Source organism: Hordeum vulgare, chromosome 2H (assembly GCF_904849725.1).
Source record: "Hordeum vulgare subsp. vulgare chromosome 2H, MorexV3_pseudomolecules_assembly, whole genome shotgun sequence".
NCBI classification, from domain to species: Eukaryota; Viridiplantae; Streptophyta; class Magnoliopsida; order Poales; family Poaceae; genus Hordeum; species Hordeum vulgare.
Window position 1 is genome coordinate 142,389,833 of NC_058519.1, and position 14,476 is coordinate 142,404,308.

Genomic DNA, 14,476 nt, shown 5'->3' on the forward strand with positions numbered 1-14,476 from the left:
AACACCATGGCAATTCTGCTGAAAACAGCGTTAGTCCGGGTTAGTTCCATTCAAATCATGCAAATTAGAGTCCAAAACAAGGGAAAAGAGTTTGGAAAAGTAGATACGACGGAGACGTATCAGGGCTCACTTGAGCCCTATGGCTAGCCCCTCCCCTCCTCCTATATATACTGGTGGTTTTAGGGCTTTTGAGACACAACTTTGCCACGTGCTACTCAAACCTATACCACGTAGTTTTTCCTCTAGATCAGATTTCTGCGGAGCTCGGGCGGAGCCCTGCAGGAGTAGATCATCACCACCACCGGAGCACCGTCACGCTGCCGGAGAACTCATCTACTTCTCCGTCTCTCTTGCTGGATCAAGAAGGCCGAGATCGTCATCGAGCTGTACGTGTGCTGAACGCGGAGGTGCCGTCCGTTTGGCGCTAGACCGGAACGGATCATTGGACGGATCGTGGGACGACAGTGATTTGAATCACGAAGCTGTACCACTACATCAACCGCGTTTCTTAACGCTTCCCGCTTAGCGATCTACAAGGGTATGTGGATCTAATCTCCTCTCGTAGATGGACATCACCATGATAGGTCTTCGTGTGCGTAGGATTTTTTTTGTTTCCCGTGCAACATTCCCCAACAGTTTGTTCTCCAGAATGGTTTCGGAATTCACTGAAAGGGGTTTCGGATGTTTCCCGAAATGTTCTGGTATGAGAATACCTTTATTTGGGCCAAGGGGTAAAGCCCACGAGGCTTTAGGAAGGTGCAAAAGGAGTTTTGCGAACGCCACATGCCAAATGCTAGGGACCCTGGCGTTTGGGGCTAGACGCCGGGGACCCTGGCGTTTGGTCATGGAGTCAGAGGAGGACTCTTGCCTTTCGAGCCAAACAAACTTTGAGGAGGTTTTCGCTCCAAGAAACGACCCCGGGGCTCAGCATATAAATAGAGGGCCAGGGCTAGCACCTCGAACACATCAAGATTTCCCCAAGCTGTGTACCGGCAACCCCGCCCCTCTAGTTCATCCTCCGTCATAGTTTTCGTTGTGCTTGGCAAAGCCGTGCGGAAATAGTTTCACCACCACCGACACCACGCCGTCGTGCTGCCGGAACTCATCTACTACTTCGCCCTTCTTGCTGGATCAAGAAGGCAAGGACGTCATCGAGCCGTACGTGTGCTGAACGCGGAGGTGCCGTCCGTTCGGTGCTAGATGGGGACGGATAGTGGGACGACGGCGATTTGAATCGCAGAAACGTTCCACTACATCAACCGCGTTACTTCACGCTTTCGCTTAGTGATCTACAAGGGTATGTAGATTCACTCTCCCCTCTCGTAGATAATCCTCACCATGGATAGGTATTGCGTGTGCGTAGGAATTTTTTTTGTTTCCCATGCAACGTTCCCCGATAAGAGGTGGGGGTGATTAGACTACTTGACTAAATCAAAACTTAACCTTTTCCCAATTTTATCGGAAGCCAAGTTTTATCGATTTTACCAAGTCTAGCACACCCTACATATGTAAGTCTACGACTTTTGCAACATAAAGTAATGACATTGCAAGTGTAAGTAACCGAGGGTTAGGAAGATCAAACCCAATGAATACACGTAGATTTTTGGCGAGGTTCTGTTAGGTGGTGTTATCGTATGTCCATGTTGATGGAGACTCCAACCCATGGAGGGATCCACCAATGAAGGATCCACGAAGAAGCAACCTTTTCTATTCCACCATAATTTATGTCCATGAGGGACTAGCCTTACTCAAGATAGATCTTCACAAAATAGGCGATCTCCTTGGACTTACAAACTTCTTTGTTCAACTCAACACGATTTGGAGGCTCCCAACCGACACCTAACCAATCTAGGAGACAACACTCTCCAAAAAGTAAGAGATGGTGTATAGATGATGAACTCCTTGCTCTTGTGCTTCAAAAGATAGTCTCCTGAACACTTAATCACTCCCTCACAGAATTTGGCTTGTTATAAGAGGATGATTGGGTGGAAAGCAACTTGGGGAGGCTAGAAATCAAGATTCATATGGTAGGAATGGAGTATCTTGATCTCAACACATGAGTAGATGGTTCTCTCTCGAAAAAATGATGGTGGAAGTGTTGGTTTGTTCTGAGTGCTCTCTCTTCGAAAGATAGGGTGGTGGAGGGGTATATACATCCATCTATAGAAATCCAACAGTCACAACGTTATTGTCCAATGGTGACACCGAAGCTAAAAGTCGGTGCTACCGACCATTGCAAAATGTCCTAACTTTTGACATTTCGGCGAGCCCAAATGAAACATCTCGGTGAGACCGATTCGGCTTAGCCTTGACACCTCCAGCACGTCAAAGGTTCCAAAAATGAAATTTCGGAAGTTCCGAAACTGAAAATCTTGACCACAAAAACTTGGTCACTGTTTTTCGGTTCCACTTAATGATGTTTCGGTTCTACCGAGGTGCTAGGGTTTGGCATAGAGTTTTTCTCGGGCTAACTCGGTGAGACCAAAATGAAGAACTCGGTTCCATCGATTTTAATAGCTTAGGGTTTTGGACAGAATATTTTGAGAATTTGGTAGTATATCTCTAAGCACTTGAGCAACCAGATCATCATCAGTACCTCATCCACTTTTAATAGTTTTGAATTTCCGGTGGACTCAATTGCGATTACTCACATAAAACAAAATGTAGAGTATTAGAGCTTTTGCCAATAGGTGTTATTTGCATCTTAGGGGATCCTTCTCACAGTTCCTAGTCAATCCATTAATTGTGTTTTCCTGAAATGTACTCCCTCCATCCCATAATATAAGAGTGTTTTTACACTAGTGTAGTGTAAAAATACTCTTGTATTATGGGACGGAGGGAGTACTTAATAGGCTTATTAGCTTAATGAACTATATATTGTTGTTAATTACCAAAACTGCATAGGGAGAAGTTGCGCTTTTGAGGAGAAGGCGAGTGAGGGCCCTTCATCCCCAAAGAAGAAAAGGGCGGCGGCCGAAGAGGTCGCGGGGGCCGACAGCCGCCGCACCCTGAGACGCCTTATCAAGGCCTCCGACGACGCACCGTGCAGGGCTGCCGCCAAGGCCAAGGTCGTATTTTCCGAATCGAAGGACGGTCTTGTCGAACCCCGCAGGGATAGACCGTCGCTGAGGAGGTATAAGCTTCACTTTATTTTGTTTCCCATGCAGTGGTTCCTCTCTTCCACAAGTTTTGACTAGTCCTTTGTTTTTTAGAGCCCGCAATGCTCTAGGATAAGCGAGAAGGTTTCATCAAGCGTGCTTCCTCCATCTAGCACGTCAACGGAGCACCACCCTTCCCCTCCTACCCGCGACGGGTTGGGGAGGCCACTTCTCAGACCCTGCCCGTGCTCACCACGGTGGATAGCGCCGACGTCCCTACGGCTGGGTGGAGGCAGCCATGACAGGCTCCTCTATCTAGGGTTACACATGGTCGGTTGTCGTCTAGAGATTACATGTCGAATTCTAATAAACATACTTGGTGTACACGACAGGTGCTTGATGAAGTCTGATATGCTTACGCCATAGGTTAAAGGCCTCCGGATTCCTTCCTTCTTAACGGGTTATTAGTCTCGCCCATGAACTAGACCGACTAGCCTAGGACCCCTAGTCCAGGACACCGTCAACTAGGACGCCGATGTTTGTTAAAAAACACTTACAAAATATTAAAAGAGGTAGGAAAAGAAAATAAAAAAGAACACAAAAATGAAAACCTAAAAAACTAGGCCATCACACAAACATTCCCACGCATTAATAAAGAAAAAGGAAAGACCAGCAGGCCTGACGCACAGTAAAACAGCCCGTCACCCAAAAAAACTGGAAGCAAACTAATTGCGGAAACCCTATTTAAGGCCACAAGCGACGATTACACGCAAAATTTGCTAACCGGCGCGTGCAGCACTCCGCAATGGGTTGTCCCATGTAGAGATCCTTCATGAACTTTTTTAGCCCGTGAACTTTATTTGAAATCGATGAACTTTTTTTGAAAATTGATGTTTTTTTGGAAATTCATGAACATTTCTGAAAATTGATGAACACAATTTAAAATTCATGATCTTTTTTCAAAATCACTGAACTGTTTTTAAAAATTGATGAACTTTTTTCAAAATCAATGATTTATTTTTTTGAATTCTGTGAACTTTTTGAAAATCCATGAACATATTCGTCAAAAATCCTTGAACTTATTTTCATAATAATTGATTTTTTTTTTTGCAAATATGAACTTTCTGAAATTATGTGATTTTTTTAATTTTTTAATGACCAACACATTTTTACATGAACCGGCCCATGAGGTAGAGCGCTGCAGGTGCCGGTTTCCCTAACCGGCGCTGAAGACGTCGAATAGGAGGTCCAAACCAATTGAACACGAGAGAAAAAACAAACAAACAAAGAAACATGCCTGTTATGTGCTTAAAAAATGCAGCCTACGCAACAACAAAAAAGGCCCACCTGTGTAGCCCAGAAAGCAAAAAACAAAAGAAAGGAAATGGCATGGTGCACCTTATACATGCTCAAACAAAGAGAAACACACCCGACACGATCTTGAAGCGAACAAAATACTCAACGGCTGACTCGTCGACTGAGACTTCGTATAGTTTGAGTCCCATTACAAACATGCAGTTGCAGTCAACCTGATTATTTGACCATATGACAAATATTTTCTTTTTCTAAGTTAAAATGTATTGTTTAATAAAAAAATAAAACGAAATGTGGAAAATAAAACTTGATGTAGTTTGAGTCACGTTAAAGACATGCAGTGCGTCAGTGCTGAAATTCTTGTGAATGTTCAACGGGTGTGGAAATCTGAAGTTTCTAACTTCAAATCTCCCAGATTGCTGCTGCAAGGCCCACTTGCCAAGGTAACAACGATGACTTGAGACTTGAGAGTGGAGTCATCCGCCAGTCGATGACCAGAGCGCACCCATCCATCTACGTGGTAAAATAGATAAACTTAATCTCTTTGCTGAATGAATTCACAGATTGAACCTAGTTTAAAAAAAATTCACCAAGCTGACCCTTTTGTGTGGCGCCCGACACTTAGACGCCACACTATCCTGTATGACACCTAAGCAGTCGACGCCACACAAAAAGGTCACGCTGGCGCTTCAGGATCCACCCCTGACCGTGTGACACCTAAGCCTCGGGCGTTGCACATGATGCAGTGTGACGCCGAGGGCTTAGGCGCCACACATGCAGCTCCGCTACCCGGTGACGACAAAGCAGAAGCAGCAGCCTCCCGACCTGCCTGCCGCGGCGAAGCTCACAAAGGACAGCTTGTCCGAGTCCAAGATCTGGATGGTGCCGCCGGCGTCGTCCAGGAAAGGGGACACCGACGCGGACGGGAGGCGCATGGTGTCGTTCCGGTGGCCGATGAGGAGCGGCAAGGACGGCGAGGAGGAAGGAGGGGTCGAGCGGAAGAGCGGGAGCGAGGCGGACTGGGGCGACGTGGAGACGGGCAGCGGCGGCGGCAACAGCGTGGTGTCGTCGCTCACGGAGGAGCGTCCGTCGTTCGCGCGGCGCACCCTGCTCTGGGGCGACGTGGAGACGGGCTGCGTCGGTCGGCAGCTTCCAGAGGTCCCTCTTCCTTCCCCGAAGAGGCTCGAGGTTGCCGGTGGATTGAGCCGATGCTGGAAGGCAGGGGATAGGCGTGGCTGCGGACGGTTTGGTCAGAACCGTCTTTGATCCCAGGTCGTGCCCTCATCTTGGACCAGGCCTTCTTGGAGCTTCGCCCGTCGGGGCTCTCCCCCGCGGTCCTGATGCTGCCAGTGGTGATCTGGGTGCCTCTCTCCAGCACTCTGTCAGAGTAGTTCTCCCCAGCACTCTGCCAACCAGTGGGGAGCAGAGCAGCAATGAATCTTCTTCGTTTAGTGCTCTCACCAACCAACCAACCCACACTCACTGAGCGATCACAGATGATGAATGAATGCATCTGTTCGTGCGAGAGCAAAGCAGGGCATCCAAAGCGTTTCTTCTCCCTCCCTCCGCTTTTGCTTGCTTGTTTTATTGTTTGTCTTCATCTTCAGCACTGGCTTTGCTTGTTCCAAGTAATTAACTAGTAAGTATTATGACCAAGTCAAGCCATTATATGTATATATTACTTGTTGTATATACTTCCTCCATTTTTAAATACCCCGCTCTTCCACGCCTCTTCGAACAACTCCGGTAAGCAGCAGTTCAACCTGGTGGCTCCCCTTGCGCCATGCCCTCTTCCAACAACTCCGGTGAACAGCAGTTCAACCTCGTGGCTCCCCTTGCGCCATGCCCTCTTCTCCGATCTCTATTTCTTTTCCTAATCTCTTCTATCTCTCTCTTCCTGCAGGACCTTCATGGCCGCCATGGACGCGAGCTCCCTCGTCCGACCTCGCAGCTGACCAGACCGGCCGGCCCTGTCTCCTTACAACAACGCTAGAGGGGGTGGCGCCTAAGTGATCGGCGTCACACTGTCACAAGTACAACGTTTAAAGCTTAGGCGTCACACTGCTGGGATGTGATGCTGTCAAACGCCAGCGTGGACGGGGTGTGACGCCTACGACTAAGACGTCACACAGTGTAGTGTGACGTCTATGTGTCGGGCGTCACACAAAAGGGTCAGTTTCATGAAAAAATTTCAAAGACAGTTTACTTTGTGAATTTTTTCATTGTAGGAGTCAGATTTGTCGATTTTGCCCATCTACGTAGCTTTCAGTCGCTAGTCGCCTAGTTGGTACGTGTGTCGAACGCGCCACAAGCCTCCCTGAATGACCCGCAACACCCCATAGCCAAAGCCAAGAAAGAACAGAGAGCCGGCGTTCCCTGCGCCACTGGCCAAGGCAGAGTGACAAGAACGAGAGCCATGCTTCTCCACATGGTCACTCTGCTCCTGCTCCTCGCGGCCGCAGCGAGCGGCAACGGCGTGCAGTTCACCTATAACGGCTTCGCGGGCGTGAACCTGACGCTCGACGGCGCGGCCATCATGCCCAACGGCCTGCTCATGCTGACCAACGGCACCATCCAGACGAAAGGCCAGGCCTTCCACCCGTCCCCCCTGCCGTTCCGCGGCGAGGCGTATGGCACCGGCGCCGCGCGGTCCTTCTCGACCACTTTCGTCTTCGCCATCTTCGGCCAGTACGCGGACCTGAGCAGCCACGGCATGGCCTTCTTCGTCTCCGCGTCCAGGGAGCTGCTCTCCACGGCGATGCCAGGCCAGTTCCTTGGCCTCCTCAACGTCACCGACGGCGGCAACCGGAGCGACCGCATCTTCGCCGTGGAGCTCGACACGCTCTTCAACGCCGAGTTCCGTGACATCAACAGCAACCACGTCGGCGTCGACGTTGACAGCCTGGTTTCGCTCGGTTCTGCCGATGCCGGGTACTACGACGACGGCACCGGGACGTTCCGGAACCTGAGCCTGATCAGCCGGAAGGCCATGCAAGTGTGGGTGGACTACGACGGCGGGGCCACGGAGGTCGCCGTGACCGTGGCTCCCCTGGGCATGGCCAGGCCCAAGAAGCCCCTCCTCAAGACCGACGTCGACCTCTCTGGCGTGGCGCAGAGCACGATGTTTGTCGGATTCTCGTCGGCGACGGGCATCCTCGCCACACGCCACTTCGTCCTCAGCTGAAGCTTCGCGCTGGACGTGCCAGCCCCGGCGCTTTACATCTCGGCGCTGCCGGCCCTGCCACGGGCATGGCCAAAGCCACGGTCCAGGGTGCTGGTGATCGTGCTGCCCACAGCGTTGTCAGCTCTGGTACTTGTTCTGGGCATCGGAGCTTACATGTTTGTACGTCGGCTTGTCAAGTACTCGGAGCTGCGCGAGGACTGGGAGGACGCGTTCGGCCCCCACCGATTCTCTTACAAAGAATTGTACCATGCGACCAAGGGGTTCAGCGACAAGAACCTGCTCGGGTCGGGAGGCTTTGGAAGTGTGTACCGGGGCAACCTCCGCAAGCCGGAGATGGAGGTCGCCGTAAAGAGGGTGTCTCATGAATCAAGGCAGGGGATGAAGGAGTTCGTCGCCGAGCTCGCAAGCATCGGACGGCTACGGCACCAGAACCTCGTGCCATTGCTTGGTTATTGCCGGCGCAAAGGGGAACTTCTCCTGGTTTACGATTACATGCCAAACGGAAGCCTCGATAAATACTTGTATGACGGATCCTCAGGTACACTGGATTGGCGTCAAAGATTTCACGTAATCAGAGGCGTGGCTTCTGGGTTACTGTATCTCCATGAGGATTGGGAGCAAGTTGTCATCCACCGGGATGTGAAAGCAAGCAATGTTCTCCTAGACAGCGAAAAGAACGGGCGGTTAGGGGATTTCGGCCTAGCAAGGCTGTACGATCATGGAGCGGATGCCCAAACAACGCATGTGGTTGGCACCATGGGTTACCTAGCTCCTGAGCTTGGACACACCGGCAAGGCAACCCCGTCGACCGATGTGTTCGCCTTCGGTGCATTCCTTCTCGAAATCACCTGCGGGCGAAGGCCAATTCAGCAAAACGAGCGCAACAACCGCATCGTGCTCGTGGATTGGGTGATCGAGCAATGGCGCAAGGGTTCGATCATTGGCGCAGTGGATACGAGCAAATGGGTTTAGTCTGGACATGGTTTCGCTGGTGCTGAAACTTGCGTTGTTATGCTCACACCAACCATGCGGCAGGTCATGCAGTACCTCGACGGCGATATGGCCCTCCCGGACTTGTCATCGGCGTACCTCAGTTTCACCATGCTGGAGCGGATGTATGACGGGGACTTCAACCAGAAAATGCTGCCATACGCATCATCGACGAGCATGGATTTTGTAACTGACCATGTGGCTCCCGTATATAAATCTATGTTGTGCTCATTTTACCTGAAATATATGACCTGATGGTTTGCCTAATTTATGGTTCTATTTCCTATAAACAGAACTATGCAGTCAAACAAGTGATATGCATTTTTTTTTCGGAGGTATTCAAGCTCAGAAACATATCGTAGCCCTATCCAGTGAACGCCGAACGTAGCTTATCTCGCCTTTATTATACGACTAGTAATATTACATTATTATACGACTAGTAATATTACACGTGCAACACACGTTTTAAAAAATTAGTTTTTGAAAACATACATAATTAAAATGGATACGTAATGTTGTTCGGAAATACTTATCGACGTATTTTAGTTTTATATACATTCATTTTTAACCATTCTGCGACAAATAATTTCGGTCGAAGGAAGTATTTTTTAGTCAAAGTGAAAATCATGTTGGTCATATTGCTACAAAGAATATAATGTTTATCCACTCGGTCTCTCATAGGTCGTAAAACGATGAACATAAAACCTACTAATTGTTCGGTATCCCATGTTGTAGGTCGTTCCCACTTCTCTGATGATGGCATGTAGATTTGTTCCACGGACCCTCGGTAAACTCTCCATTTCAAGTGATTCAAGTTGAAAGGGAATAGGTTAAACATTTGCTTAGAAGCTGAAATCAGTATGTCCTTCCATTTAATTCTAAAAGAACCAGTAAAGCTGTAATTGGCTGGGCGTACAAAATAAAATCATATGCATTTTGGACACTGAGAAATAAACAGCGCCAATCAATGAAGTGAGTAGAAATCTATGGATGGATGGCAATATATTACTCACAAACTTGTAAATATTAATTCATAAACTCTTTCACCATGGTCTACAACCAATACATCTGTCGTATTCTAGTACTCCATGGTGCATAATTACATTAATTCTGGAAGACAATGCAATTGGACATCTTTTTTTTTCCAGGAATGGTCACTGAATTTGAAAACAATGTTCATTCTCGTATATGAAACAGTTGCATATAAATTTCAATACGAGACCATAAAGAGAGGCAAGGATACCCAGCATTACATACACCTAAGAGCACCTCCATGTGACCCGTAGATATAAAATATGAAAGGAACAAAAGAGATTTTGCTAGGAGACGACATCCAATTCTTTGATTTCTTTTATTCTGGCTCCTTCATGTCCATGTATTCTGTACTTTTTAACTTCTAACTGAATGTATGTTGTATTCTCCCACCAAGCTTACTCTCCATATGATATATGACTGGAGGCAGAAGGTTTACTGAAAGTAGAGTTTCAATATGAAAAGACTTGTGCATTATGATGATTTTTACAAAACAACCAGAAATATCATGACAAATCTTTTATGTTGTAGGAGAGGATACAACAATCATGCATCTTTGAAGAAAGTTGACAATGAGAGGTTGTAAAAAAAAGTATCTTAGTAGTGATAAAACTTCCTTCAACTTCCTATTTCTAGTTGTAGACAAAAATATGGTTGAGTGATGATCCTGGAGCAGGGGCCCTGCAGCTAGCACTGCCACCCATTGGCAGTGTCATGAATTCTATTTTTCTGGATGATATCCCTCGATAGAAAAAATACAATACTCGATGCCTTACAACATTTCCTTTGGATTTTGGATGTGGTTCTCAAGCCTTTCAGGGAAAGGTTCATGACATACAACCACTTTATCCTAGTCCTTCAAGAAACTGTTTCACCATATGACACTCAATGACTTACATCATTTCCTTTGGTTTTTGGAACAAATTTTGCATCTCTAAAGTAAACACTTCCTCTCCCAAAATCGACAACAAAAATCCCAAATGTGGCTCAATTAGACAAATGAAACCTGGAGTAGTACAACTTCAGCCATCGCCATGCGCTCCACTGAGTTGAGTGCGCCAGGCACAACGCACTCCCTTGAGGTGAGCTCGGCTGCTGCATAACTGATAGGAGGTGGTAAAAGGATTGATCGTGAAAAGGTTTTCTCAGCACAACATAGAGAAAAGTTAGGCATAATTTTATCTCCACGGAACAAATCTTGATGGAATGATGCAGAAGCTCGAGTCTACATAATTGTAATTCGGGATATCGATCTTGAGAATAGAATACTGTAATTGTCATACTAAGAAATCATCTTCGGATGCAATTGCTTCATATACTTCATCCAGTAGTTGCATTCACATCAACATAACTCAAAAGACAAAAAATAATAGATAGAAACTAAGAAAAAACATCCAGGAATACCTCAGACTGGATTGATATGTCCACTTCCAGATTTTGGATTTAAGGCTGGGGAATTCTATTGGAGGAAGTCACACATAAGGCTGATAATCAGTTTTTGCCAACAACGTTTACACATCATGGATAAATTGTTCTAAAAAACATGGAAAAATTAATCTCTACTACAAACAATAAAAAAGAATACCTCAAATATAAATTGGAGATGAGTTCGTAGACATGTCCGTATGTCTCTCAGATATATCGCTGTCGAAACAAAGTCGGATTTGCATACTCTCAACAATGTCGTCTGTATGTGGCTTGGTGATTGTTGGGGAAATTACTATGCCAAGTGTTCGATGCCAGAATCTTACGACTTTAGGTAACCTTTTAGGCAACACAATGTCAATGCTTGTATGAAAAACGTAATGGGCAACATTGTGGCGCCGACATTGAGCAGTAAAAAATAGAGAGGAGCACAGTAACAGACTATGGTGCACCAACATAAGTAAAACACTGAAGCACGTATAGCTACAAACATATACTATGAAGGAGGGCTGAACCGAGGTTAGGAGGGGCACCTGGACAAACGTTCCATCAGTTGCCATCGACTTAGGGGGCTTGAGGAAAAGTCGCATCGACGGGAACAAGACGTGCTGGATGGTCCACTCACGTTGAGCCCATGCTGCCTCTGCTTCCGCAAGCAGCTCTTGATCGATGTCATCTTCATCTGTAATGGAATGTATATTTAGCCCCAACGGCAATTAACTCTGAATGAATAATACACTGGCAATTGACCCCATTGAATATCTAGCTGCAGCATCATATGTGACGGACATTTCTCTTTGGCATGTCGATTTTAGCGTCATGCCATCTCACCGGTTAATGGGTAGTAAACTGGGAGAAACTACGGATCCAGTTAACTACCAGGGTTTGACACTAAGCATGTATGTTCTCGATGCACTTTAATGGGTATACAACTGTAGAATACAGATAACCAATAAGCTCACCTGTACTTGGTAAATTGTTATCAGCCTGTTCAGCACTTCCCATGCAATCTTTATTTTTCTTGTATAACTGAATGCCTTTGCCAGATGGATTTGGAAGGATGGGAGGATGAAGAGCATAGAAGTTTCCGATAGCAGCTGCTGCCGTTCTGAAGCACTCTTTCTCAACGTCCCAGGTAATCTATTACTCCCTCCGTTCCTAAATATAAGTCTTTTAAGCGATTTCACTAAAGGACTACATACAGAGCAAAATGAGTGAATCTACACTCTAAAGTATGTCTATATACATCCGTATGTAGTCCCCTAGTGACATCTTTAAAAAGACTTATATTATGGATAAGAGGGAGTATAAGATGGTAATCACTAAAAATTAGGACTGACAATTTGCAGACTTAAAGTACAATCTAGAACAAAATATGCCATAATGCAACAACTCCTGGAACTGAAATTACCAAGTGACTTATACAGTACAAAATAAGAAACATAAGTTACTTCTGGACAGCTGGCTGCCATATCTACATGAAACACCAAAATTAAAATTTGAACACGGTATCAGCCTGAAAACCTACTTGCCATCATCTCAGCAGGGAATGGATAAACAAATATCATGATCAAATTTAAAATACCATATGTAATGAACGCGGCAGCATAATAAAAGGAAACCTACATCATTTTCTAGACTCAACATGAACTCTGGAAGGCGATCCATATCAGGAGTGTACTGATCAAGTACAACAGGAAGTCTGGTCAGGTTGCCACCTTGATCAATGTGAATAGAGAAGTAGTACTCATTAATCATCTCAGCATTTTCTTTCAGTATCTCAGTGTTCACCTGCAAACGAGCACTATCTTCATCAACAGAGCGATGCTACATGAATCAAATGATCGAGCCGTATCACAAGAATCAAGAAACAGAAACAATATGCAGGTGGAGAAATAAAAAACTTACATCTGTTCTATCACCTATAAGATCAAAAACGCTACACCTACTGAATCTAGCAAAAACGAACCTACACCTACTGAATCTACTACAAACGCTAAATCAAAAACTAAACTACAATAGAAAGGAGATTGAGCAGCCCCATACCCCTTGACTTGCAGAGACAGGAGTTGATCCGGACGCCGATCCTGGTGTGGTGTCGGGCCGCCAAGCCATGCAGCGAACGGTGCCGCGACCGACACGAGGCTGCTAAGCGGGGCGGGCGAACAGGCACGGGAGGCGCCGGGAGCGCGGCGGCGGCGACGACGCGCACTGAGGTGGCCCTGGCGGGAGTGGCCGCTGGCGAAAGGTGAAGATCGGAGGAGGAGGTGAGGCGCGGGGAGAAGAGGGCCGGCGGGGCGCTGGGCGGGGCGCGGAGGCCGCGGTGGCGGGTCACGTTGATGGCGGAGGGCCGGCAGGGCGTGGGGTGGGCGCGGAGGCCGCGGTGGCGGGGCTCGTCGTTGGCGGAGGGCCGGCAGGGCGTGGGGTGGGCGCGGAGGCCGCGGTGGCGGGGCACGTCGATGGCGGAGGGTTGGCGGGGCGCGGAGGCACGTCGACGGCGGAGGGCGCCGGCGGTGGCGGGGCGCAGGAGGTGCGTCAGGCGAGCGGGCGGCGCGAGGCGGGGCCAGCGGCGGCGGCTGCGGGACGGGGTGGGCGGGCGAGTTCGTGAGTGCGGGGCAGTTTCCCAGCGTGAACGTGGGGTGGGTTTGGTGAGCGATGGGATCAGTAGTTGGTTTCGTTAACGAAGGGATTAGTGTTTGGCGTCGTATCTTATGCATCCGATTGTTTCCTGTATCCCTGCATCCAAAGAGTTTCTGCCATCGGATCTAATCGTGTTTTTGCACTGAAGCGCCCGCGTCCGGACCCTGTTTTTTGCAAATTAACCCTTGCGTCTTATCCCTAAACAGGAAACGGTGGTTATCCCAACTGCGCGGCGGTGATGAGCTCAGCAATCCCCAATCGAAATCCATCCGTGGTCGCTGTTGCCGGCGCATGTCCTTCCCGCGGGTCCTGACGTCGAGTCCACCGGAGTCCGCAGCCTCCGCACTGTCAGCTTACATCGCTCGTCCTACTTTCCGCTGGTTCTGACGCCGAGCTCATGCCATGGAGCAGCGGCGGAGAGGATCTGAAGGGGCGCGGGGGTCGTCGGCGTGCTGGGCGTCGAGCACGTACACGGAACAGAGCCGTGGCTCCTGCTGGTTCCTTGGTCGCTCGGGAGCTGCTGCTGGTTCCGTGGTCGCTCGGGAGCTCGTGTGCGTGCAAACTGCAAGCTATGGACTGGGATGTGCTGGGCGTGATTGCCGGTGTGCCTGCGTGAGGGCAGGAAATTGGCCGCCTGTTACAACTCTGAAATTTTCTTTGTTCTCATGTGATGTGTGTATCATGTACTTGTTGATTAGCCTTCTGAGTAGCTAATCGATTGCAGTTTTCTGTTTGCTCAGCATTCGTGTAGCTTGAAGTTTACAAAGTGAATGTATTATTGATTGTTCAGAAA

The 14,476-nt window shown here is 47.9% G+C and overlaps 2 protein-coding genes and 1 pseudogene across 7 annotated transcripts; 2 read left to right on the forward strand and 1 right to left on the reverse strand.

The window, feature by feature from the left end:
* The first annotated feature begins 4,542 nt into the window (after positions 1-4,542).
* Positions 4,543-6,123, forward strand: LOC123425583. The gene has a single exon (XM_045109274.1). The coding sequence runs from the start codon at positions 5,187-5,189 to the stop codon at positions 5,676-5,678; it is 492 nt and encodes a 163-aa protein (XP_044965209.1). The 5' UTR covers positions 4,543-5,186; the 3' UTR covers positions 5,679-6,123.
* Positions 6,124-6,209: 86 nt separating this feature from the next.
* On the forward strand, positions 6,210-8,836 carry LOC123429806 (annotated as a pseudogene).
* Positions 8,837-10,300: 1,464 nt separating this feature from the next.
* On the reverse strand, positions 10,301-13,219 carry LOC123425584 (DNA mismatch repair protein MLH1-like). 6 transcript variants are annotated; one of them, XR_006621863.1, is made up of 6 exons: positions 13,090-13,218; positions 12,670-12,834; positions 12,006-12,183; positions 11,204-11,725; positions 11,023-11,077; positions 10,301-10,721 (listed from the first exon to the last, which is right to left on the reverse strand). XR_006621863.1 is itself a non-coding variant. In XM_045109276.1 (5 exons), exons 1-4 carry the CDS (start codon positions 13,156-13,158, stop codon positions 11,205-11,207), a joined length of 933 nt encoding a protein of 310 aa, XP_044965211.1. In that variant the 5' UTR covers positions 13,159-13,218; the 3' UTR covers positions 10,301-11,077; position 11,204. The 6 variants fall into 6 exon arrangements, 4 of the variants coding, with proteins under 4 accessions (XP_044965211.1, XP_044965213.1, XP_044965210.1 ...); XM_045109276.1 differs by having other exon boundaries at positions 10,301-11,077; XM_045109278.1 differs by lacking the exon at positions 11,023-11,077 and having other exon boundaries at positions 11,577-11,725; positions 13,090-13,207.
* Between the last annotated feature and the right edge of the window lie 1,257 nt (positions 13,220-14,476).

What these genes read in the sequence shown, in the direction of transcription:
- LOC123425583 (XM_045109274.1), top strand. Translation starts at nt 5,187, where the DNA reads ATGCAGCTCCGCTACCCGGTGACGACAAAGCAGAAGCAGCAGCCTCCC.
- LOC123425584 (XM_045109275.1), bottom strand. Translation starts at nt 13,158, where the DNA reads ATGGCTTGGCGGCCCGACACCACACCAGGATCGGCGTCCGGATCAACT. An exon ending in CTGTCTCTGCAAGTCAAGGG is followed by an intron (nt 12,835 to 13,089) that starts GTATGGGGCTGC and finishes GCTCGTTTGCAG; the next exon opens with GTGAACACTGAGATACTGAA. An exon ending in TAACAATTTACCAAGTACAG is followed by an intron (nt 11,726 to 12,005) that starts GTGAGCTTATTG and finishes ATTCCATTACAG; the next exon opens with ATGAAGATGACATCGATCAA.